Here is a 25,568-nt window from a genome sequence, read left to right as displayed (position 1 = left end):
ATACGAGGAGAGGCTGAGGGAACTGGGTATGTTTAGTTTGGAGAAGAGGAGGCTGAGGGGGGACCTCATTGCCCTCTACAACTCCCTGAAAGGAGGGTGTGGAGAGGCGGGTGTTGGCCTCTTCTCCCAAGGGAATAATGACAGGACCAGAGGAAATGGTCTGAAGTTGGGGCAGGGGAGGTTTAGATTAGATATTAAGAAGAATTACTTTACTGAGAGGGTGGTCAGGCACCGGAACAGCCTGCCCAGGGAGGTGGTGGAGTCGCCATCCCTGGAGGTGTTTAAGAAACATGTAGACATGGCACTTCAGGGCATGCTCTAGTGCTCGAGATTGTTGGGTTGGCCATTTTGTTTTGTGTTTGGTGTTTGGTGGGTTTTGTTTGTTTTGTGGGGGGGATTTGTTGGTGGTTTTTTTTGTTTGGTTGATTTGGGAGTTTTTTGGGGTTTTTTTGTGTATGGTTGGACTCAGTGATCTCAAAGGTCCCTTCCAACCATGAAGATTCTGTGATTCTGGGAGACAGCAGAGCACCTTACTCTTCTCACCAGAGACCAGGCAGATCGGTAGTTACAACATGGACAACCTGAGGAATAAATAAAATATCGAGCGGTACAGGGTTTTCCGGGGGCCTCTAAGGTGGAGGTGGGAGTGCACAACCCCGACGCTGGAGGAGAGTGCACTAAAATCAGTGTAAATCACTCCACCGCCTTCAGTGGCTTTTACACTGACTGGCGTTCACCAATTCTTGTTCAATTACAAGAAAAAGCACCCTCACTAACTCCCAGAGACTCCAAAGCAATGTCAAGAGGTGTTTTATCTGCCCTATCTCTCATAGTCTGCAGTTGCATAAAAGTAGCGTTTAAAAGAGTAGTTGCAAATACCCTCGTTTTAATCTTTGGCAGATTTCCCTTGGCCCGTAATACGAAAAAATTGTAAAGACTGAAATTATATTCATATTGTTCCTACTTGTTTTTATTTGTTTTATCAGACTAAGGCTTAACTACTTTAAACAAACCATCAGCGAACAAACATTTGAGAAAGAATTGTCAAAAGAATGAAAATCAGAGCAGTGGCTCATAATTTCTCTGAATGCCTCTGTTTAGCTGAATTGCCATCATCATATTTAGACAAAATTTTGCAGATGCATAATTTTTGTTGTATTTATTAAAATAAGCCACAATAAAGCAACAGTTTTACTGCCTTTAAATTGCAATCTTAAATTTCTTTTATTTAGACAAATGAATCTGTTCTCTTTTTTTGACACTCGAGTATATTCATTCGAGGTTTGTTTTAACAAAACATTTTAACGTATAGGAACACGTTGCTTTTAGACTGAATTGCCAGTTTTTAAAAGGTAATTGTCGCAAACGTAATTTCTTCCTGCAGGATAATGGATCTCCTGAAGAACACGCAATTTATGTTTGGGACCATTTTATTTCCCAGTCAGCTGCGGAGAACGTGTTTTTTGTCGCTCACAGTTACGGTGGACTTGCCTTTGTAGAGTTGGTAAGTGTCGTTTCTCCGTTGCCTTCTTTCCTGAAGTCTTTCACAGGTTTTTGTAGATTTTTTTTTGCGATCCCCTTCTTGGAAGCAGCCGTTTAGGAACAACTTTGAACCAATGGTCGGATGCAGATCCATGAGGGGTTCTTCGCACTGTGTTTTTCTCTGGTTTTGGGTTAGACAGTGAGGTCTCCAAGTGTGCACGAACACAAAAGACTGTGGGAAAACAGAGCACGTTGGATCCTCTTTGTCTGGGTTTTGTACCAAAAGGCAGCTCTCAGGGACTTTCTGCTCTGGGGCAGGAAAAGGGGAGGTGAAGACTGAGAACGATCAAGAACAGTTTTAAAGCAAAGTCACTTCAATGAATGCACCTTCTTGTAGATAGATTGGAACTGAACATGAGGGGAAATTTGGGGGGGTTTACCCAGTTTTGCAGGTTTGCCACAAAGGTCTGAAGAAGTGGCTGGGAAGACTTTTATTTTGCCATTTATTAGACTCTGGGTAAATCCTGGAGTGATGGAAGGTGGGGAGGACTCTGCTCAGGGTCAAGCTGCCTTTTCCCCTGATGCTGGGACTGCTCAGCATCCAGTTTGTCATTCACCCTTTTTCTCTGATGGCAAATTTTTTGACCCCATCTGGTACACGAAGTTGCCTGTTGAGCTTGCGTACCGTTCTCTGAGTGTAGCTGTAGTCTCCTCACTTAATTGTGAAATGTAATCAGTGTAATCAGGACGTGTTTTATTGACAAAAACTGAAAAGAAAAAAAAGTCCTGTTTGTTGGGAAAGCATAAATTGCACAGCATTGCCATTAGTTTTATAGACACAGGAATCAGGACATTTATGCGTCCGTCTTTAGTCTGTAACACATTATTTTAGTCTATGAAAGTTAGTAAAAATGGTTCCTGCCTGAATGTAAGATGAATGCCTTAGGAAAAAACACGCATGAGTGTTTTGGCTTTAGTCTTGTGCTGCTCTAAGTAGGAAGAAGAAACCAGAGCAGGGCCACTTGTATTGTTTTAAGAACATACGTTTTTCATTAACCCTTTTCATCTGTAGATATTCAGGCCATTTTGATTTTCCCATACGTATTTTTAAAGTATGTATGACGTGTACAGATTTGAGACTGGAGAACAGTTCAGCTGATCATTTTCCATGGGTATTTTAGTACCAGATCAATAAATAGTCTCAAAACTAAATTTTTAGGAGACCGAATCAGTGAAAATGAGTAATTCCTTCTATAACTGCAGCTTTGGGCAGGAAACGGGTTGCGTTGCCTGTGCCTGTTGCTCCTCGGATGCGGTGAAGGGCAGGGAGCATCTCTTCTGTCTTGGCTTTCCCGCGCTGTGATTTCCAGCCCAGGTTATTCTGAAGTCCGGAGTGAAGCATGGGCAGAATTTCTGTCGGTTTTGTAAAGCCGCGTTGTTTGGGTGGCCAGACGCCTACGGATACGTCCGCTGAGCACAGGGCCGGGAATAAAAACAGTCCGGAGACCTTTCTCGGTGTTTTCTGAAACAAAGTGCTTCTTCGGAGGAGTCTTGGAGAGTTTTTCCATCACGCTTCAGTCAAGGGCTTGAGGTGGCATGGGTAACAGATGACCAATGTGTCATTCCCATTTTGCCTGTTTCTCTTGTCACACTGGTGGATATTTCTCCACTTTTGTTCTACTTTAATATGAAGCACACAGATGTTTCAGAACAAGACTTGACTTCTGACCTCGGGGCTTCCAGGGTCAGGGTGCTCAGGGCCTGTGAAATTATCACAAGCTGAGCTAAAGTTTTTATCCATCGCAGGAAGCAACCAGTAAGTAAGAAGTTAAAAAGGAGCTTTGTCAGAGAGACAAGATGGTCTCAGTAAGGGTCAGCTTCTGTAGTCTGCTGTCTCGGCAGGAGATGCATGCCTGAGAGGAAGAATATAATATATAACCATTGGCACACCACATATCTGTCATGCAAAACTAGACCTGAGAAGTATATTTAATGTAGCCTGATTGTTTTTAAAAAAATCAAAGGGTGATAGCACCTGGTTTTGGTAGAGGTGGTTTGATATCTGAGCTCCACCGAGAGCAGATTAATTAAATAATGCACACGCTGAAGCAGTTATTGTTGAAATAGACCCTGAGCTATTTCTTCACGGTATTAATTTGTAAGAATTTATTTTTGTGATGGTCGCCTTTCCCTTCAACTTTATATCCATATGGCACTTAGTAATTGAAAAGAGCTCAAAAAACAGAGACGGAGCAGCTGATGGGCAATTACTGTGTTATGACAAATACACACACTCGATCGCTTCGCTTTCTTCCCTGCTCCGTGCGGGGGAGATGGTGAAGGTGGTGGAGCAGCCGCACCGTAGAGCAACCGTACCACCTCTATGCTCACCATGCAAGAGGTTTGGGGTCAACCAGTGGAGAAAATTGTAGGTTCCAGTCTTTACGGAGACCTGTGGCGCGGCCGCTCCTTGGGCATCGGTGCCTCTGGTGGGAGGGCGGTGAGGAGTATGTTGCTTTAATCTGGAGAGAAGGTTTCTGCCTGGGCCCTCTGCGTTTCATTGGGCCTGCGGGGAAAAGGAAAAAAAAAAAAAAAAAAAAAAAGAAAAGAAAACAAGCAGAAAAAGTCCCCAAAAAGCATTTTGCGTTTTCAATGAATACCTTATAAATTCAGTTCGCGTGTTCAGCGCTGCCAGGTTCCTCCCAGTCGTTTGCCGCCATCTCCGTCACAGAGATCTCCAGCTCATCGCTTGGTCACGGTGTAGGGCTCTCGATGGAAACCCAGCGCTCTGGCATTCAGCAGGGAAAAACAGCAAAACCTGAAATTAAGACACATATCATAGAATCATAGAATGGTTAGAGTTGGAAGGGACCTTAAAGATCATCTAGTTCCAACCCCCTGCCATGGGCAGGGACACCTCCACTAGAGCGGGTTGCTCCAAGCCCCATCCAGCCTGGCCTTGAACCCCTGTTCAAGGGGGGCAGCCACAACTTCCATGGGCAACCTGTTCCAGTGCCTCACCACCCTCACAGGAAAGCATTTCCTCTTAATATCTAATCTAAATCTCCCCTCTTCCAATTTAAAACCATTGCCCCTTGTCCTGTCACTACATTTCCTGACAAAGAGTCCCTCTCCGGCTCTCCTGTAGGCTCCCTTCAGATATTGGAAGGCTGCTATGAGGTCTCCCCGGAGCCTTCTCTTCTCCAGGCTGAACAACCCCAGCTCTCTCAGCCTGTCTTCATAGGGGAGGTGCTCCATCCCTCTGATCATCTTCGTGGCCCTCCGCTGGACCCGTTCCAACAGGTCCATGTCCTTCCTGTGTTGAGGACTCCAAAGCTGGACACAGTATTCCAGGTGGGGTCTCACAAGCGCAGAGTAGAGGGGGGCAGAATCACCTCCCATGACCTGCTGGCCACACTTCTCTTGATGCAGCCCAGGATGCGGTTGGCTTTCTGGGCTGCCAGTGCACATTGCCGGCTCATGTTGAGCTTCTCGTCCTTCTCATCCATATGTGGTCGTTCGTGCTCCCGGGGTGGCACGGGAATGTGTCCAGCTTTGCAAGGACAAGATAGGTCCTGCTGTACCTTGGTTTGCAGCCACCAAAGGAGCTGAGGAATTCTCTGGTTCCTCTGCCTCCTCAGGTCCGCCACTGGGATGTGGGCCTGCATTTTGGTGGGAAACTTGGAAAGTGAAAAGAAAGCAAACAATGACCATCTCGTGTGGAATTGGTCTAAAAGGAGAAGCATTTTTGTTTACAAACCTTTGGTGGCCCAACCTGGTCTTCATTGCAATTTTATCTCACCATAAATCATAGAATCATAGAATGGTTTGGATTGGAAGGGACCTTAGAGATCATCAAGTTCCTGGGCAGGGACACCTCCCACCAGAGCAGGTTGCTCCAAGCCCCCTCCAACCTGGCCTTGAACCCCTCCAGGGATGGGGCAGCCATCGCTACGGTTTGGAAGCCCTTCATTAAACACACCAGTAAAGCCAGGCTGTGATTTTGAAACGCGTGCCGCAGCATCTAACACGCTCATTGGTCTTCGCATCTTTTCAATATCTACATTTTTTTTTGCATGTCTGCGATTGCAAGGTGTTAAGAAAAACAGGGTGAGTCTGTAATATCGTGCTTGAATGCACAGAAACTGTTACCCGGTTCCTGCAACGTGGGCACACCGTTTCTGTACCTCGCTGGGTCAGAGATTACATGGGGAGTAATTGGAAGTGATTGAACATGTGTGGGAAGTAAAGTTCCACCAATAAATGTAATTAGTTGTATTGTTTATAGCTCGAATTACAAACGCTAATCATAAACCATATGCTAAGATGTATCTTAATATTTAGTAATTAAAACTTTGTGTAACTGTGGTTTGAAATTAAATGTGCGCCTAATAATATCTACGCGTAAATTACTTTTTGAATGCACGGCACTAAAAATAGTTGTTGGGTCACTGTGTTCTGCTAATTACTGATTTCGAAAAACTCCAGCCATGATTCATGGACACATCTCGGCTTCTTACTTACACAGTGTAGTCGGGGATTTATTTTCAGAAGCAGCTTGCTGTAGTTGACGGTAAATTGTGGAACTTTCCCAACCCGTAGCTTATAATAATTTTATGAAATTTAACAGAAAGTGAGAATTTTCAAGTTGATGGAGTCAATTTTATATTTAGTTTACAGAAAATAAGTTTCTGGTACAACGCCTCCTTTGAGTTTTCCTGCCAAATTTCCTGGGTTTACAATTATTTTGCTTTTAAAAAAGCATGTTTTCCCTTGTCGTTGCCTGCATGAAAGACCCGCAGAGGAGAATGCATCCTTTCATGCACCGTGTCCCCCGTGCCTTCCTGCGTGCCATGGCCGTCCCCTGCGGAGCTAGTTACAGCATCAGGGCCTGGCTGCCTGGGGAGGGGACGGAAAGGCTGGTCCTGGGATGCCGGGTGACACCTACAACCAGCCGCGTCCATCATTGTAAAAATTGCATGGCAGCCACTCATTTCGGAATCATGGGAAGAATTGTTAAACCTAAGCTTTCAAAATTGACAGTTAGATATCCAGTATCCTGAAATTTATTTTTTTTTTAAAAAAAAAAAAAAAAAAAAAAGGATTTTATGGAAGATTTCTCCTGTTTGCCTCCTGAAGACCTTAGGCTTTGCATTTTCAAGCGTTTCCTCAACACCTTATGAACCAGAAGTGTAGCTTTCTTGTTTTAATTTTAGTTAAATAATATCATTGAGGAAAAAAGAAAAAACCCCACCGAATGTCACGGGAATCGTGACAAAACTGTGAGAATCGGCAGCGTGTCTCCAGCTTACAGCATTCGTACTGCTGTAAAAATAACAAAGCGCAAACGGGGGAATGTCATATAATTAAATTAGGAGAAGGAAAGTAGGTTCATTGTCTTTGAGCACATGAGAAACTATTCATTATGGTCTTTGTTGGCTGAAATGTTGGATGTATATATTGACAGCTCGCACAAAGGTGTAGATAAAAGTGTGTGTGTGTGTGTATTTTTAGGCAGCTTTGTTAAAATGAGAGCCCTTAAAACACACTGTTCAAATTACTGTATCCACTGTAGCGCCCTAATTCCATCAGAAATCAGCCAATTTTGTCCATTTGAAATAATTTTCGGTCCATCATTTTGAGATGGGCTCTTGCAATGCGCTGCCGCTTCATTTTGTTGCGTCGCGGAGCGTTGGGTGAGGACCTGACCCCCGGCTGGAGCTGGTGGGGGCCATAATAATAACGATGATGAAGGGGCACCTGCAGAGCTACCTGGGGGCCACCGAGGCTGCATCGGCGTTCCAGCATGGGCAAAAATTGCCATTTGAGAGCCTTAATGACTGGGCCGTGAACCTGTCCTTAGCTTTCCACTAATTCGATTTCCTGAATTTTCAGACTGAATGGTGTGTTATATTTGGCTTTTTGTTTATATATACTTACATAAATACATCTATCTACCTATTTTTTAAATTTAGTTTAGCTCAAGGATCGATGAGCGTAGAGCGGCTGCTGTGGATATGCAAGTCCTAATTCCCCTGGCTAACGTATTAAATTGAAATGATGATGAGGGGCCTGGAGCATCTCTCTGCTGAGGAGAGGCTGAGGGACTTGGGTCTGTTCAGGCTGGAGAAGAGAAGACTGAGGGGGGATCTGATCAACACCTATAAATACTTAAAGGGTGGGTGTCAGGAGGATGGGGCCAGTCTTTTTCCAGTGGTGCCCGGTGACAGGACAAGAGGGAACGGGCACAAACTTCAATGTAAGAAGTTCCATCTCAACATGAGGAGGAAGTTCTTTGCTGTGAGGGTGGCAGACCCCTGGAACAGGCTGCCCAGAGAGGTGGTGGAGTCTTCTCTGGAGACATTCAAACCCACCTGGACACGTTCCTGTGCAACCTGCTCTGAGTGGACCTGCTCTGGCAGGGGGGTTGGACTGGATGATCTCCAGAGGCCCCTTCCAACTCCATATCATTCTGTGATTCTGTGGGAGGGAGAAGCCTCTGGACGTATGGCTTCATCGCTGACGGCTGTGACTGACCCGATAACGCGACCAAAGAGCCCAACGTGAGCCTGATGTTTGTTCGCTCCTTCTGTCCCAGGAAGGGAAATGCTTCCAGAGATTAATCTGAGATAATTGGAGACATTTGGGAAGATTGACGCAGCCCGGAGGAGGTACAGGGGAGGAGACGTCAGAAACGATGAAGGATACATGGCGAGCTGTGGTGCCACATGGTGATGTCCTACCTGCCGTGAGCACCAGAATCAATACAGCCCCAGAAACAGTACACACACCCTCTGTGCTTACCAATCCTAGTAAGAGCTGTGTAGTCTGCCAAGGCTCTTGCGTTAAGTTTGGTGGCAGTTGAAGAAAAAAGGAGGTTGGGCGTCCGTTCCCTGCAGAAGCAGAGTTTGGAAAGCGTGACCTGCTCGGCCGGGCGAGGGGCTGGTGGCCCTCCGCAAATCCATCGGGAGAGTAAACAGCGGGGAGGGAGGGCCGCCCGAGCCAAAGAACAATGCTGGCACGGGAACAAATGGATTACAGCCGGCCGTGAATGCACTGGAGGGTGGAATGAGGTTTCTCACCGTTGGGTGAGGAAGGCCCAGGGAGCGGGAGGACGGGGACAAAGCTGCTGCCCAGCGTGACCCGCGCGCGCCGGGAATTGTGTGAGGGGTTGGCTGGGGCTGTCAGTCCCTGCTGTGACCCAGGAGTCCACGTTCCCAAGAAAAAACAGCGTGTCCAGGTGCCTGTTTTCAGCCTCGAACAATTGGACCCGGTTTGGATTAATTTTTCTGGAGTCAGAACCTCTGGCTCCGGGCTCACTCCCTGGCTCAAGCGCTGGAAGCGCTGAATTTAAAGCATAACCAGGGCAAAAAACTAACATTTGAAAACAACTTTTTTTCCCCCCTCCTTACTTGTTTTTGGAAGTGGTGGGCTCATTTTTTTGCTAATCCTTTCCGAAATGCACAAGCTTCATCTCGTGGTGGAAAGCCACAGGGATGGCAGATCCCGCGGCGAGGGGCTGCAGCAGTGAGGAAATTAAATGATGGATTGAGCGAAAAATACTGAAGTGTGCCTTAATATGTGTCACTGCCTGCTGTACTGGGAGGAACTTCGCGATGGCATTTGGCTTTTACTGATATATATATATATACAAAAAGTGTGTGTGTGTGTATATATATATACACACACATATATACACATACGTATTTATATGCATGTATTGCCCATTTTAACACGGAGCAGATAAACATTTTCGGCCACTCTCAGCCTAAATAAATAAGATGAGAAGCGCACACTCGCATCGTTATTTCACTCGCTGCCGTTTGTTGTTGTTATCCATTTGCATTGCGGTAGCAGCCACGTCGCAGTGCCTTGTCCTGAAGAGCTTGTGTTCTGGAAGGGTCATCTAACGGGAGGAGACAGAGGAGTGATGAACGATTACCACCCAGCCCGGAGCACCACAGCCTTGTGTCCTTTTTAATTTGTTGGTGTTTTAGTTTAAATGCCACGTGGGCATTCCCCTTCCTGTGTGCGCTGGCAGCCCAGAAACCGCCCCCCCCCCCGCATCCCGGGCTGCATCCCCAGCAGCGTGGCCAGCAGGGCCAGGGGGGGATCCTGCCCCTCTGCTCCGCTCTGGGGAGACCCCCCTCCAGTGATGCCTCCAGCTCTGGAGCCACCAACGTCAGAAGGACATGGAGCTGTTGGAGCGGGGCCAGAGGAGGCCACGGAGATGCTGGGAGGGCTGGAGCCCCTCTGCTGGGAGGACAGGCTGAGAGAGTTGGGGGGGTTCAGCCTGGAGAAGAGAAGGCTCCGGGGAGACCTTGGAGCCCCTTCCAGTCCCTCAAGGGGCTCCAGGAAAGCTGGGGAGGGACTCTGGATCAGGGAGGGGAGCCATGGGAGGAGGGGGAAGGGTTTGACACTGAAAGAGGGGAGATGGAGATGAGATGTGGGGAAGAACTTCTTTGCTGTGAGGGTGGTGAGAGCCTGGCCCAGGTTGCCCCGAGAAGCTGTGGCTGCCCCATCCCTGGAGGGGTTCAAGGCCAGGTTGGAGGGGGCTTGGAGCAACGTGGTCTGGTGGGAGGTGTCCCTGCCCAGGGCAGGGGGTGGCACTGGTTGGTCTTTAAGGTCCCTTCCAACCCAAACCATTCTATGACTCTGTGGTTCCTTGGTTCATCCCCAGCCCTCTAAGTCTTGCTACGAGACGAGAGAAGAGGGTGGCTGCAAGGAAAGCCCGAGAGCTGGCCACCTCCGGAACAGGCTCATGTTTTGAATATTCATCCCTCCTCGTTGCCTTGCTCTAGATAACTTGCTCAGCCTCATTACTTTCTGCTTCCTCTTAATCATTTTCTAATGTACTATCTCATGCTTCACCCGGCTCGATCCGTGGCCGTACGTATGTCCCTTCCCAACTTCTTCCAGAAGGAGATGGGACCGGAACGATACACGGAGTACTAATTGCCGGCACCACCCATCATTACTTTACATCTCATTGGCCCGTTCATATTAATTTTCTTCTTTGACACCAAAGTTGGATTGCTAATTATCAAGTGAGCAAAGAACAAAAATGGGTGAAAGTTAGGTTTACTTGGAAATCCAATTACTTGGGAATACGGGTTTGTATCCTGTGGGGTTTGGGGGTGGAAGGCACAGTGCTTTCTGCTTTCCTTCGCAGAGACTTTTCTAGAGTTGCATCATCTCACTAGTTGTATATTTTTATAATTTCTTGGCATTGTTTTAAATTCCGTGCACTGCACAGTGAACATTTATTTTTAGGTTTTGGTATGAAGAGCTTTCTGATCTCTAGCAATTGTTCTCGTGCTTCGATCCCCTTGTTCTCGTATTGCCCAACTATATATAACTAGGGCTTCTTTTCTCTTTTTTTTTTTTCCTGTTTTTCTTTGTATTCCTGTCTGATTTAAGTAGTATTTGTCAACATTTCTCTGGTAGAGAATTGAACTCAGTATTTTAAGTGCAGTTACTGTAGTCAGCTCAAGGTGAACTTCAGTACCTTTGTTCAGCTCTGCAGCGTTTTGGTCAATGCAGCCAAAATGGTACTGAGATTTTTTTTCCCAAGTGTCTTTGAATTTGGTACCCACTAATGTTCCTGCATCCCTCAGAGTATTTTAATGTTCTCAATTTCCCTTTCCCCAGAGGTACTGAACGTAGTAGATGATTTTTCTCCACCCAACAGTATTATCTCACGTTCTTCCAAATTAAATCTAGCTGCGTTCTGGCCCTTGTTGCGCGGGATGACAAACTAGATTGTCATAACGATCCCTTTTGTGCTACAGGTCTGTGAATCTTGGAAGCTCGTTTTGTATTTCTTTCATGCCTTACTTCTCTTGGCAGTTTCTCCTGCTTTAATGTCACCTGCAAATTTAATTAATTCCAGATCATTAATGAAGATGTTAAATAAAACCATATTTGGCATCTATCCCTATATCTGACTAGAAACTTCCTTCTGGCTCAATAAATTCCTTTGTATCGGTATCCTTTCCTGCATTGTTTCAACTGTTTTAAATTCTGCGAGACAGTGTACTTATCAGTCAGTTTATTTTTCATTTCAAATTCTAGCTTTGAAAGAAAAAAAAAGAAAGCCAAAGCACAGGACTGTGTTCAAAGAACACGTCGCTCATCCTTTCAGTTGTGCAGAAAAACTTCAGCCCTGGAGCCTATCAAAGCTGATGGGGCAACGTCTGTGTGAAGCCATCTCCTTAAGACGCATGAAGTACACCATTGATCCCGACAGTTAACTCCAGGACAACTGGTTTTCCGTAGTTTCTTGCCTAGCTGTTAATTTCCTCATCGGCTGCCCAAATTTCCCAGAATTTACAAGTTATCCTCTCTAGATGTGCACCTCAATGGAGGTGTTTACTCTCCCAACCATCTCATACCTATCAGAGCTCTTCCAAACACTGGGGAGATTCATCAACAGTAACGGGAGACAGGTCTTCTGTCCTGAACCTCTGAGAAAAGTACCTGACATTGAGCATCTTTGCCTTCTCTCTGATATAAACTATTTCTGTCCATCTCTTTTTTGGCTCCCCGAGGTGAATTCCTGAGATGCTGGTACACGTGCTGTCCTGCCCAGAGTCCTGGTGCCTCTGTAAAAAGTCCTGTCTTCTGTTTTCCTGTAGAGACATACTAGTCCTTCACCCCATTCACGTTGATGTTTGGACTTTGCCATCTTAATCTTGTAAAATCTTCTATTCATAGACTCCAGGTTGGAGTCCTGAAGGAGGTAGACCTCCAGGTCCTTTAAGATCATTGACACCAAGCATAGACCTAACACTGCCACGTCCACCACTAGCCCACAACCCTCAGCACCACGTCTGCCTGGCTTTTAAATACCTCCAGGGGTGGTGACTCCACCGCTGCCCTGGGCAGCCTCTTCCAACATTTGATGAGATGCACATCTTCCTTTTTATTTTATTTAACCCACCTGTATCTGGGTCCTACCAAGCAGGTGCATCTTTTGGCTGTGGTGTGCACCCTTCAGTGCTCCTCACCCTCTGCAGACGCCTCTTTCCTGGCAGGTACAATATGAAAAACTGGCATTTTTGTTTAACTTTGTAGGTGGCTACTTATTCCTCTAGGTTGGTATGGGGAGCAGCTTAAATAGTAAAGATTTCACAACATATCACATCATCACAGTGTCAAGAGTTTGCAGTTGTCTTTGAAGGCATACGTGAACGCCAATGAAAAAAGAAAGCAGTTTTGGGTTTGCCTATATGATGAAGAAAGTGGGAAAATCGCATGTATTATTCCCTGGCAAGTTTTGTGGTACTTTTAGATTATTGTATCTGGAATATTAGGCTGTTTTAAATTCTGCGTTTGTTGATTTTTTTTTAATGGAAAAACCATTTAAAAAAGGAAGTTGTCTCACTGTTATTTCATACTTTTTCCCATTTCTGTGACGTGATCTTACGCTGATAAGACTACACAAGTGTATTGTGTTAATGTTAATTTAAATGTTAATTATGGCAAAAAGTGTAGGTATGGCTTTTGTGTGGAACAGTAGAGATTTTATAAGACTTTAAGACCCGGTTTAGTGGATCAACCAGGGGAACTGCAAGTTAATAATATATTAGGCATCGCAAATCCAGGTGGAGTAAGAGGAATCCAAACATGCTCTGGTGAAGGGAGCTCTAAAACTGTGGTGCTGTAAGAAGCAGCTGGAATTTGCATTTTATCCCAGAACTTTCCTTTCTTTAATCTAGTGGAGATGTGTTACATAGCTCTTTCAGTATATTAGTGAAGTATTTTAATATTAATAATAGCATGACTACCAGTGTTTAAATGTTAAAATAATCCTATTTAAGGGCTTTGCTTGAATGTGATATGAAGTAAAAATATGTAAGTAGATTTTGCACGTATATTCATTGAGAAAATTGTGCTTTTAACACTGCAGAACTAAACTGAGATTTCAATGCAAAGTGTCAAAACACGGGATTAAAATTTCCTCATAAATACACGAAAAACAAATAGTTTCATGAGTTATTTTTCTGTCTTTTCCGTTTTCCAAGGCAGATTAAGTGTAACAGCGAATCTCAGTATCCTGCAGTATCAGGATACGAAGTGCAGGAGGTTTTCATGAGGTTGATTAAGCCTCGTAAGCCTAAGGTATTTTATTTTCTTGTCAATCCCTGGATTGTATATTGTCCTGGGGTGGCTCCAGCCGACTGACAGGAGTATTATACCTTTGTGCCATGAAGTGAGGAGCCGCTAGTGACCTTTGAAAGTGGAGTTTCTTCAGAGGAAAAGTTTTTGTAGCCTTTTTTTTTCGCTTGTTCCTTCATCCTCCTCCTTTCTCTCCCCATCCCTTTCCCAAGAACAGATGATGAATAATGTTTAGGAAATCATTCCCCGCAAGTCTCCATGGGAAGACTTGTTATTTTAGCGATTTTGATGTAGTTACCAAGTAGTTGGTGAACATGTATGGTCCTGTGGTCATGAATATTGTTTAGGGCATCTTACCAAGTTTTATTCCCGTTTGGAGTGCTTTTGAAGTATTAATGTTATATGTCAGCTGCTTTGCTTACGAGCCTTAGTATTTTCTTGAATTCCTTTAAAACATAGTCTAAAGCAGTCGAGGGTACAAAAAATATAATTACGATATTCTTTGACAGAATAAATTTCAGTCAACAGAGTGATGACTATGATGTTAGATCTCTGGTATTGTAGTTCTTGTAAATGATAAACCTTGTATTTTTTCCCACCTCACCGAGTTCTTTACTGAGTAGGTTTAAAAAAAAAAATAAAAATATCAAAATAATGACACCAAACCCCAGCCACCCCCTCCCTCTCGGTCCCTACCCCAGCGGGCTTGTAACTTCCAGCATTTTACAAGGTGTTAAAGTTCAGAGATTATATTTTCTCAGCCTTAAAAAAGAGCATTGTTAATTTAACCCTCAGTAATCTTATTTCACTTCGCCGCCGTTGCTGTCTACAGCCCCGGCAGATTTTTTTTTTTTTTTTTTTTTTTTTTCCCAAACCAGCTGTTGAAAATAACCTAGTTTAAAGAGTTCACGGCTGAACGTGAGGGATTCATCATTATATATTTACTGTCTGAGGCTGATATAGCTGTAAGGTTTTTCAGATGCCATTGATCTATTGCGCATGTTCCCTCCCCGGGTTGCAGGACGTGCTTCTATTTGCATAAGGCCCTGGGCAAGGTTCTTTCTTGCATTGATTGGCCTGTCCAAGGGAGCCTGATGTGCTCCTGCATTGATCACCCTGTCTTTTCTTGGAAGGCAAGTGTTACGCCGAGTTCATCTCAAACATTCTAGGGAGAAGGGAAAAAACTTTACTGCAGATGTCTCAATTTTATTCAGATGTTCCTTTGAGTATAGGCCTTTCCTTTTTTTTTTTTTTTTTCAGGATAAGTATTTTTTTTCTTTCTCTTTTTTTTTTTTAGTTTGGATGTGTTTCCGCAGTTACAGCACACCACTGAAAAGCAATGTTAAATAAAATCGCCATTATGTACACCATTTATTCCATGCTGTGTTTTGGTTTGTTTTTTTTTTTTAAACAATGCCTATAGCTTCCAGCAAAAATCAAAACTTCTCTCTCTTCAAAGACTTGGCAATTATACGTGGAGACCTAATCTAAGACTGTGTGTGCTGGTGTCTTTGCTCAGATTAATATTGTCGGGTTCTAACATGAGTGGTTTATACGGAGTTTCCTTCGGTCTTTATAAAAATATTTAAAAATGGCATCTTTGGAATAAAAACGCGGTTGGATTTTGGCTTTCTGGAGCTGTCCTTCTAAATTAATCACATAGGTAGATTGCGATGGTGGGTCAGCCCTGTGTTGATCAGAGAGGACAAGTATTTCCGTGCGATGTCCGTGTCGTTACTGGTGTGGTAGGACATGGACACCCCGGGTTTGGCATCTGGGTTCTTGGCTCACCCTTGTAGGGGATGGAGCTCTTCAGCGTCTCCGGCAATAACAATATTCAGGAGCTCTGAAATCCACCGCCGTGATTTCTGAGCGCCCCAAATTCGCCTGCGTGGCTAATGATGGGGGAGATGCCCGCTGTTATTGTCCACCAAACCTATTTCTGGGGTCAGAAAACGATTCGACACGTGGGCTTTCCCGTGCGTACGGGTGAAATGCGGCTGTACCCCACGGGCAGCTCGTATCTAATGAGTAAAGTGACAGATTAACTTCACCAAGTGGGTGATAACACCGTGTGTTGGTGAAAAATACACTGTTCCAATAGCATTCCTGCCCTACGGAGCATCACAGAGCCGTTCCTTCAGCATTTAAAAAAAATAAAATAAAATACTATGGGTATTTTTGGGGATGCTGTAGAAATTTTCTTCAAAGGAAATAAGTATTCAGAGATACACAGCCGAGATCATATTAACACTGTTACATAAATTACGCAGGGTTTTTTGTTGGTTTTGTGGTTTTTTTATCGCTTGGATTACAGTTTTGTGTCTTTCACAGCAGCAATAATGTATTGCCATTGTACTGAGATACTTTGGCTTAGGGAGCATATTCCTCTGGTCATTCCGTAAAACAAAACTTAGATAAGTATAATTCAGGTAGCGTATATGAAATTTCATCTTCATTATCATGCAAATGCAGTGAGAACGTAACATTTCCCAAGATGTCATTTGACTATTAGGATCTTTAGAAAATGGCCTCTCAAAGCCACAAAGCTAATATTCCAGAAGAAAGCTATATAATGCCTAAAAATTGTCTATCCTTATTCTATATGAATAACAAATGTAATAGGACAGGCCATTATTAAAATCGCAAAAGAATGTGTTGACCTATTGGTACAGAGGATCTTTTCTGATTTTTTTTGCATCGATGATGAATTCTGAGCTTTCCAGCGCATGGAGGATGAACATGCAAATACAGATTTCAAAAATCTGCAGGGAAAGGGAAAAAAAAAAAAAAAAAGTTGGATAGTAACTGGAAATCTGTTCTGTTTTGTTTCAGTATATAAGTGAAATCGGTGCATATTTATACCGATAACTATTTTGTAATACGTAGCGATATCCTGTGTGAGTGTTATATATATATATATATATTTTTATATATTGTGTGTCTGCATTGTGCACAGATTGTGCATCAGCAACACTTTTCACTTATTTTAAGCTGTCTTTTGGTGATACTTGAGTCAATGAACATAGAAGATGGGCACGGGCTAAATATGAGCTAATCTCTTTCGCGAGGAGTGGAACTTGCTTTTAATTCTGGGAGAAAAAAAAAAAATAGAAAAAAAAATAGAAAAAAAAAAAAAGAAAAGAAAAAGAAGAGTCTGAGTATCTTGTAGCAGCCCCATTATCTGTGTTATTCAGTTGAAGAAAAACGCTGGACTTGCTTATATGCGTGAAACTACACAGAGCAACAAGAGCCAAAAAATTTCTGGTAGAGAAAGATCTTTTTGCAAACGACTTCGGTTTTGAAAAATAAAGGGTGGGACGGGACACGATTGCTTGTAAGCCACTAAAATTAAGGAAGGACACCTAATCTCTTAGTTCAGGTGGAAATGCTCTCAGGAAAAATGAAAGGTTATGGGCAGCACGCATGGCATTGTGCTGCCAAACAAAGCGGATTCCTTAGAAAAAAGGTGAGGAAGACGTGTGTAGGTGCTCCCAGAGCTTCCGACACCCGCCGCGGGTATGGTACAGCCAGGTTTTTCCCAGCCGGTATTCGCAGCCCCACGTGATGCTCTGAGTGGATTGAAATAAGTGTTTTGAGTGGGTTTTAATAATTGCCTGATTGCTGGGCATCTTCATCATCAGGCGTTAGGAGTGAGTGAGTCCTTTTGCCGGTAAGGTCTGAGTGGAACAGAGCAGCACAATGTAAAAAAATGTTTTTTACGTTTCCTTGTGAAAGATATAATGTCCGTGGCAAAAAGTGATATTTTTCAGACGCGGGGCAAAGGTTTTCAGAATAAGTATGTCAAGAATGAAATGCCAAAGTCTGCGGGGTTGTTTTTTTTTTATTATTATCTTTAGTTTGTAACACCGTAGTATGTAGAGACTGGGAAAATTACAGAGGATGTCTGAAGTGTCACCTCTCTCCCGTGTCACTGAGACATTTTCATTTCACAAGCAGGTTTCCGCTGATACGAGGTGGTTCTGTGCTGTTTTTGCTGGGGGAGATCTTTCCCAAAGTCCAGGTACTGCCGATGTGGCGGGCACCGTGTGGCAATTAAAGATCTTTTCCCCGACTCCATTCCCACTCCCACCTTAAACATTTTTTACTCTCCATTTTGGTGATCTAACTGGCAAACTTCCATCGCGTGCAAAATACTCACCCTGGTGCGGTTTTTTTAAAAGGCATTAAAGTTTATTTCTGCCTTTTTCTTTCTTTATTTTTTTTTTTTATTTTTATTTTTTATTAAATGACAAAGACTTGATGGAGAACCCCTCGACACTTGTGACCTGGGGCGGCAGTCCGAGGAGGGAACTGAGAAGAGCCTCCCCGTCTCACTCCAGAAATGCTGATTTTCTGTCCTGTTCGTATTTTGAGGAGAGGCTGCTTAGCACCAGATTTAATGGGGTCACCCTCTGAGCCCTACTTTATTGCTGAAAGGGTAACGGGGTGGTGGCTTTCATAGGAATAATGCATAATAAAGACAAAACAATTAGAATCGTCCTGCTCTGCAGACCCTCGTGTCGCTTCCCACCACCTCTCTTTCTCCAGAAAAAAAGAAAAAAAAAAAAAAAAAAAAAAAAAAGGCAGTTGTCCTATTTACGTAGAGGCTAAATCCTCATTTGGTGGGGCAAAACTGATTTTTATTGCATGACACAGAAAATAATGGTGTCCGTTTTTACTTGCGTTGCTCGGGATTGCACTTCTTTTGTACGTGCTCGGTACATTTTTATATTTTGCAGCATTCTGCTAAGTACAATCCAAGTGAAGTTTTTTTTTTTACTCTTAATTGTGAAGCAAGTGCTATAGAAAAAAAAAGAAATTTGAAATTTCAATGTCGCTATATTTGGTAGATTCGCATGAATCTGTGGAAAGGGATAGCAAGTCTATAGTTTGTAGCTGCACAAAATTAAAATTAGTTATATAATGCGCATCCCTCCCGATACCTTATTTTGAAAGAAGGAAAAAAAAAAAAAAGAAAAGTCTTTCTGCCTTCTGCTTCGCTCCCGTACGCACTGAAGTTAACTTTTCACAGTTTTTTTTCTAAATCAGGTAGTTTGGGAGGCGCATCCCGTAGGAAAAATCACGGGCTTGTATCCGGGGGGCCAAAGGCGCGGGGGCATTTTCCGCAGTTTGCTGTTCCTCACCTCTCCCTGCCCGGGTAGATCTTCAGGCCCGATGGCACATAGGGCACATTATGGCTATAAAAATTCGTAATAAGTTTTAGCGGAGCGGTTTCTATAGCATCAAAGGCCCATTGATGCTGGTAATGCGGGAGGTGTGTTCCGGCCCTTCCCCGTTTCCCCCTGACCTCCCGCGCGTCGACACACTCCCCTTCAATCATCCCTCTTCCACCCAGCTCCATCCCCAGCCACACTTCCCTGCCCTGTCAGCGCCAAAACGCTCCCCGCACGCCCTTGCACGGGGGCGTCCATCCTTTTCCTCCCTCTTCTCCTCAGCCAGCTCCATCCCAACGGCAGGATTCACCGCCCCCCCCCCTCCGCCCCCCGCCCCAGTTCTCCCCACAACAACAACAACAACAAAAAAAGCCTCCATTTTGGTCAAAACGCAGAGATAATGAGTGATGCCGAGGGGACGTCAGTCTTCGGGCTCCCTCTTTTCTTTCCGCTGGTGTCATTCACCCCACGCAGGTGCCCGGGCGGGGGTAAATAGCAACCGCTTCCCTCTGACAAAAAGAAGAAAAAAAATCAACTTTTTTGTTGGCCAGCCTGAAGGGTAACCCGCGTGTCACGTTTTCAGCAGTAGGTTGACATCCTCGGGCACGGGGGATCAAGGGGTGCCGCGGCAAGCGACCTTGTCCTTTCTTCTCATCCCTAAAACGCGGCTGCGAGCATCTCTGTGTGTGAAAAGGGGGGGGGGAAAGATAATAAAAAAAACCCCTACTTTCTTAACGTCCAGAATACGTGATGGTGCTTTCGCCTCCCACCTCCCCAACCGTTCCGTGCTTGAGCCAGGGGGTTTGGGGTGGGTTCCCCGGGTAGCAGCACCAAAATTCTCCTGAAAAAAAAAAAAAAAAAAAAAATATATATATATATATATAGGTGGTGGCCATGGATGCAGCATCTGCTGTAAAAATGCAGTTGGATTACTCCAGTTGCTAACTTTTCCAGAACGCTAAATTACTGCTAAAATCTCACGGCAAAAACTTCCAATCCCAATTTTTATGGCTACATTTTCAAATTGAGGCTGGGCATGTGTGTGCCGTTCAGAGATTTTTTTAATGAATCTTAGGCAATTAAAGTTTCGTCGGCAATTGCACCCCAGTAGTTATTGTAAGGTGCCTAAATTCATATCTACTGTCATTCCGGGCAGCGCGTTTCCAGCCACTCGTCTCCTAAACTAATGCACATTTGCCGCCTTCACTTCAAACAGGGATCAATTTATAATGCACATTGTAGTCTTTATGTAAAAGCCTATTTATTTGCATTGCTTTTTAAAATGCAAGGATGGGAATAAACGTCTATTAATGCTTTACATGGAAACACAGAATACAAACATCTTGTGATCTGAATATATTTATAAATAGTCGCTTGCACTTTTTATGCAAATGAAATTGGGCAGCGCTGTCAGGCTTCAATTTTTTTAATTTTTTTTTTGTTTGTTTGGCTTTTTTTACACTACTATAAGAATGGCTTATTTGACATCTCATATATGTCTTCTTATAGTGTTCGCGACTCTTTCCATGCACCTGTAACTGGTGCCATCTTGTATCGCTCTTTTATACCTTTTGTCTTTGTTTCCTTATTTTATTGCCTGTACTTCACGGAAGACGTGAATGCTAATGAACATATGACGTATACCATCATTCACAAGATGAGCAGATAGCTTTCTCTCTTTGTCAAATGTTTATGCAGGAAAATGAAAAATTAAACAAACCTAGCATGACTCAGTTGGAGTTTCAGCTTAAATAGAACACAAGCTGAAGTTTTGTAGATTTTTTTTTCCCATCGGAGAGAAATTTTGGGGAGTGGAGTTTGAGGTAATTTGCTAAAAGGCATAGAAGTTATATTACAAAATTGTTGATACTGGAGGGTAATAAAGTCTAAATATTGTTAATCTCCAATGAACAAAAAAAAAAGGGCGGGGGGGGGAAAGAAAGATGTCAAAACACTCATTACAGGTTTAATTATAATTTCTGATGGATGCAAAAACCTTCTGGCCACTCCAGTCGAGCCATTCAGCCCACGCCGCCGGCATTGTGCCTTCGGCGGCTCCTACGTAGGACATCTCCGCAGCCAGCAGTTCCGACGGGATACTCTCTCCGACGCCTGCTTCCACCCCACCGGGATGTGACATTCCCGAGCCGCCGGGATGCAACATTCCCGAGCCGCCGGGATGCGACGTTACAGACGCCGTGGAGTTGCGCGCGTTGTAGACATGGAATTCTATACGTACCCATTCTATACGTGGGTATACTCAACGAACGCGCCCCAGTGGGTGCAGGGGAGGATGCCCGCGGGGTGCCCAAGGCCGGTCGCCTTGTCGTCGGGGGGGGTCCGTGTGTCCCCCCGCGGTCACGCGTGGGGGTGGCCCCGCCGTTCCCACGGCCGCCGGCGGGGTGACGGGGTCCCTCGGCCGCCGGCGGTGACACTAGAGGGCACTGCTTGTCCTCGGTTGCGGCTTCCTTCTGGGACGGGAGGCTGGATTCTGTCATCTTACTTTGATTAACAGCCGAGTCCTTATTAAGAAATTCCAGGCTGTTCAGTTCGTTGTTGTTTTGGGTTTTTTTGCCCTGCGTTAATACAAGGGGCGGAGTCATCACTGCTCACAAACACAGCATCAAGCGTCCCGTACAGTAACAATTTTTTTACTGAAAAAAAAAAAAAAAAAACCAAAACGAAAAAAAAAAAGCCCACCAAACCTCGAAATGTCACTCTTGGCATAGGCAGAAGGCTGGTTTTGCCCTGCGATGGGGTTTGGATCCCTTGCCAGCTGTGCTTCCAGCCAGCAAGCGTGATGCACAGCGTTAGAAACACGTCGGGGAGAGTGCCGGGGAGGCGGGGTGATTTATTTCAGCAAAGGTCAGGAGAAAGATAAGCAGAGGACAAGAATAGGAAGTTTAAGGAGTGCATCTTCGGTATGTGTAAAGCGTGTATCCTTTACATTACCCTTGGAAAAATGTGTCATTAATTGCAGAATACTGAATCACCTGAGCTGCTGCTCCAAGTTCAAAGGTTTCTCCCATTTGTGGGCTCTTTTAGTAGCGTTATCTTGGCTGGGATCTACAGAAGAGGTTGAATGGCCGGGTTTATCGGATTAATAAAAACAGGCGTCATTTCACAAGCATCAGAAAATTAATACCGATATCAGGCACGTTATCAAAACAATAACGTCCAAGCTCAGTGTGAAGACACCAAGGGTTGCTATTCGCTCGTCCTTGTCTTCTGCTGTCAGCAAAGGGCTGTAACGAGTGCGGCGTGCTGGCCAGGTCGGGGGTTTTCCCTTGCTATGAAATTCCAGCACTCAGGTTCATGAGATTAAGTCCTTAAAGCACCTTTCATTGCTTAAGCTGAGATTTGGTGCCAGGCCCCATGTCTAATCCGGTCTGGTGGGTTTTTTTTTTTGTTCTACCTCTCTGGTGTTTAGCCCAAATATTTCTTTCTGGTTGACTCGTGCTGACTTTTGGTGAGTGTGTAAATTTTCTCACACCCCGTGTTCGTAAACGTGTGTAGTTAACAGCGGGTTTGCCCGATCCCTGCAAATGACCTGTTAGTTGAGGTGAGGGGTCTTTGGTGCACTTAAAGGTTTTTTCCGTATATAAGTTCTGATTTCCAGCCGTTTGAAACGTCGTGATTTTCTTACATAGAAAAAGTAGTTTTTTAATAAACTTTTAAAAAACTGTCCGAGCCAGAACTCGTGCCCATTAAAAGGCAAGCCATTATAACAATAGGTTATAATTTGTGCAGATTGAATTGAAAGTATTTTATTTTAGTCCAGCATAATTGCTTGCAAATGTCAAAGTGATTTTGAGCCGCTCTAGTTCTTAGCAATGTATTTTTAAACAGTGCAGTGATTGTATAAATTTCTGAAAAATCCTCCTGGAAGTTACAGCGCAACTCCAGAGGATAGTATGGCATGTTTATTATAAATATCTAGGCTTTCTAATTATTTCTGTATAATCACGTAGTAGTCTTGGACAATCTGGTCTCCTACCTGATCTTTAGTAATAGATCTGTCATTTAGCCAGAGCGGGCATCACCTAGTTTTGCTTTATCGGTTCATAAGCAAAAAAAAAAAAAAGAAAAAAAATGTTTAATCAATATGGAACAACTCTTTTTGCATTCACCATTTTGTAATTTGAAATCTTATTTTGTGTGTGCTAACAGTCTACAAGCGGTGCGATGCCAGAACTGCTATAATAGGATTTTCCCCCTCCTAGCGGGATGTTGCTTATGGCTATAAAAAGTTAATTTCAGATCCTGATGCACTTGCATTAATTTTTGAGACATTGGCTGAGTGTAGTAACAGGGAAGAATAACACGGGCACCGCATCGCTCCGCTGTAGCTAATCGTTTATTACCTCCAGCCAAAGGAAGCGGCGTTAATGTGCAGGCCACAATGTCTGGAAAAAAGAGGTAGGAAACTGGCAGAAAAGGTCTCCCAGATTTCTTCCTGAGGGTCTTGAGAAGAGGACCGAGAAGGTAAAAGGAGAAACAATAGCCTCATCGTCCCTCAAAGGCGATTTAAATGCGTCTTGGCAGACTTGGGAGATCCTGTTTGTGCATTAAAATAATATTTGATGTTGAGACTGTAACACTGACCAAGGCGTTCTGCTCCTGAGTGAGAAAACGCGCCTTGGTCGTTGTTTAAGAGTATGATTTATGTACGAAAAGCAAATGATTTAGATGCTTAGATGTCTAAGTCTAAGATACGCACCGTACCTCGGTAATGCCTTTATATTCTTTGGAGTATTTGCTGACAAAAGGAGCGTGTTGTCTCCCCGTTTGCCAGTGAGGGATCTGTTGACTCCACAGCTATGTAAAAACCTCTCATCAGCACCTATTTTAATCAGCAAGAACTTTACTATAAATCATTATCAGAAAAAGCATGGTGCTACACTTTTATACCAATACATTTATTTTGAAATTAATAGGGAAAAAATAATACAGAGCCTGTGCTTGAGATGGGCTAATAAGCGTGCCCATGAGACTTTCCTTTTTAAGCACTAAATGAAAGCTTTTGCATTGCTAACAGGCTACAAAAGTTGCTTAGGTAATAAGACCCTTTTTCTCTTATCAGTAAGAAAAAAAAAAAAAAAAAAAAAAAAGGAGAGAAAAGGGGAGGGATGGGATGGCTCAAGGGATTGGTAATCAGATTACAAAGTCTTTCACTTCTAGGTCACTGGTTCAAACCTGCCCCTGTTTAGTAGTGACCAAAAGCTGTTCCCAGCTGATGGCTTTTCAGCAGCCTTTGTGCCGTGCATTAGCGATCCATATCCAGTGTCTGGTGAGAACCCCCTCCTGGCCCTTGCCTTGGGAGCCCCAACTCACACCCCTTTAAGCAGGAATAAGCTCAGGCATTGAAGGGTTTTTGCTGGTTTATTTTCCAGAAGACAATTTTAATAAGCGAGCGGAGCCGGGGCAGCTGGATCGGCGCCGTCGCAGCTGCTCTGGGCTTCAGCGGCTGCTTCCCAGCACGGCCACCATCCCTTCCCACCGGCACTGCTTCCTGAAAAACTGCTCCCGGCTTACTTTAGGAACTGGGCTAATGTCTCTGAATGGGAGCGGCGTGGTATCGCTCCAATTTGCTCCCGTATTAGGCTAGAACAGATAAAATCGTAATTGGGAAAAAAAAAAAAAGAAAAAAAAAAAAAGAAAAATGAGAAGTAAAAAAAAAATTACTAAATTTGTTCATCTTAGAGGAAATGTCATACTTATTAGTAAAATTGATTTTGACATGCAGAGTGTGAAAACATTTTTGTTGGTGGTTTTGGTGCTGGAGTAACGCCGTGGGGGCGGTGAGAGTGCAGCTCGGGTAGGCTCTCGTGCCATAGGTGACTTAAACCGCCACGGTGCGCTCGGCTAAACGTTGGGAGAGGTTTTATGAAATGAAATACTGAAAACAAGGGAAAACCAAGAAAATTCCCCTGTAGCTGCCACAGAGCCCTTTATAGTGTACATTTTCTACTGCCATCTCTTGCCGGTGCTTACTGTCAGATATTTAAATGATGGGTTTATAGACTTTGCACTTGTCAGCGTTTTGAAGTGCTATTTTCCTTAAGGTAGGGGAGTGCTGGAGGACACTTGCTATAGAGGGAATGTAATTTCTGGTTCATTAATATATGAACCTGAAACGGTGACTGTCTGCTATACCGTGTGCTCTCTGCACACACATTTTCTATGGAAATCGCCTTGACAATTCTAGGGGTGTCTTTGCGTCCTTAGGGACAAACGCCACCCATTATAAAACTACGACTTTCTCCCCAAAACTAACCAAAGGAAACCTGTGTTTCTGTTGAGACAGCAGGCACGCCACCTATACATTGCAGTAGATATTTTTGTACAGAACTGGTTGTTTCATCAATCCTAAAAGGTAACTCCATCAATCCAAGCCCCGTTGGATCCAACGGGTCACATCAGCCGTCTCCCTCCTGACTTGCATAAACTTTGATGCCTCAGCCTGGGAAAACTCATCCCGTGCACTCGCTGAGCAGAGCCTGGTGGATACCAGCATGGGGGATACACCTCTGGCGCGGGTCTTTTCTCTCCTGAAAGGTCCTCTCCAGCACCCGCTGTTCAGAAGGATCTGCCCTATGTGCTTATGGCTTCATCTCTGAAACCGAAGCTGAAAAAGTGCGCTGACAAAACCTGTGTACCGCAGCACGAGTTCATTACCCGTCTCTCACCAGAATAGCTGGGGTGGGATTCATTGCCACCGTTTTCACACTTGGCCATTAGCGGCCAAGCTGGTTGTCTTGTGATGGAACACGGTTCCCTCTGGAAACA

At 44.2% G+C, this 25,568-nt stretch overlaps 1 protein-coding gene across 3 annotated transcripts in view; it reads left to right on the top strand.

Annotated features, from left to right (window-relative positions):
- The window catches only part of ARB2A (ARB2 cotranscriptional regulator A), a 282,938-nt gene that overhangs the window by 157,042 nt on the left and 100,328 nt on the right, over positions 1-25,568 (top strand). For all 3 annotated transcript variants that reach the window (XM_074166154.1, XM_074166153.1, XM_074166155.1), the window contains one exon: positions 1,385-1,504. In XM_074166154.1, coding sequence (XP_074022255.1) covers positions 1,385-1,504 — 120 coding nt within the window. The remainder of the gene's footprint in view (positions 1-1,384; positions 1,505-25,568) is intronic.

Source organism: Numenius arquata, chromosome Z (assembly GCF_964106895.1).
Source record: "Numenius arquata chromosome Z, bNumArq3.hap1.1, whole genome shotgun sequence".
NCBI lineage: Eukaryota > Metazoa > Chordata > Aves > Charadriiformes > Scolopacidae > Numenius > Numenius arquata.
This window is presented reverse-complemented; position numbering and strand designations above follow the sequence as displayed.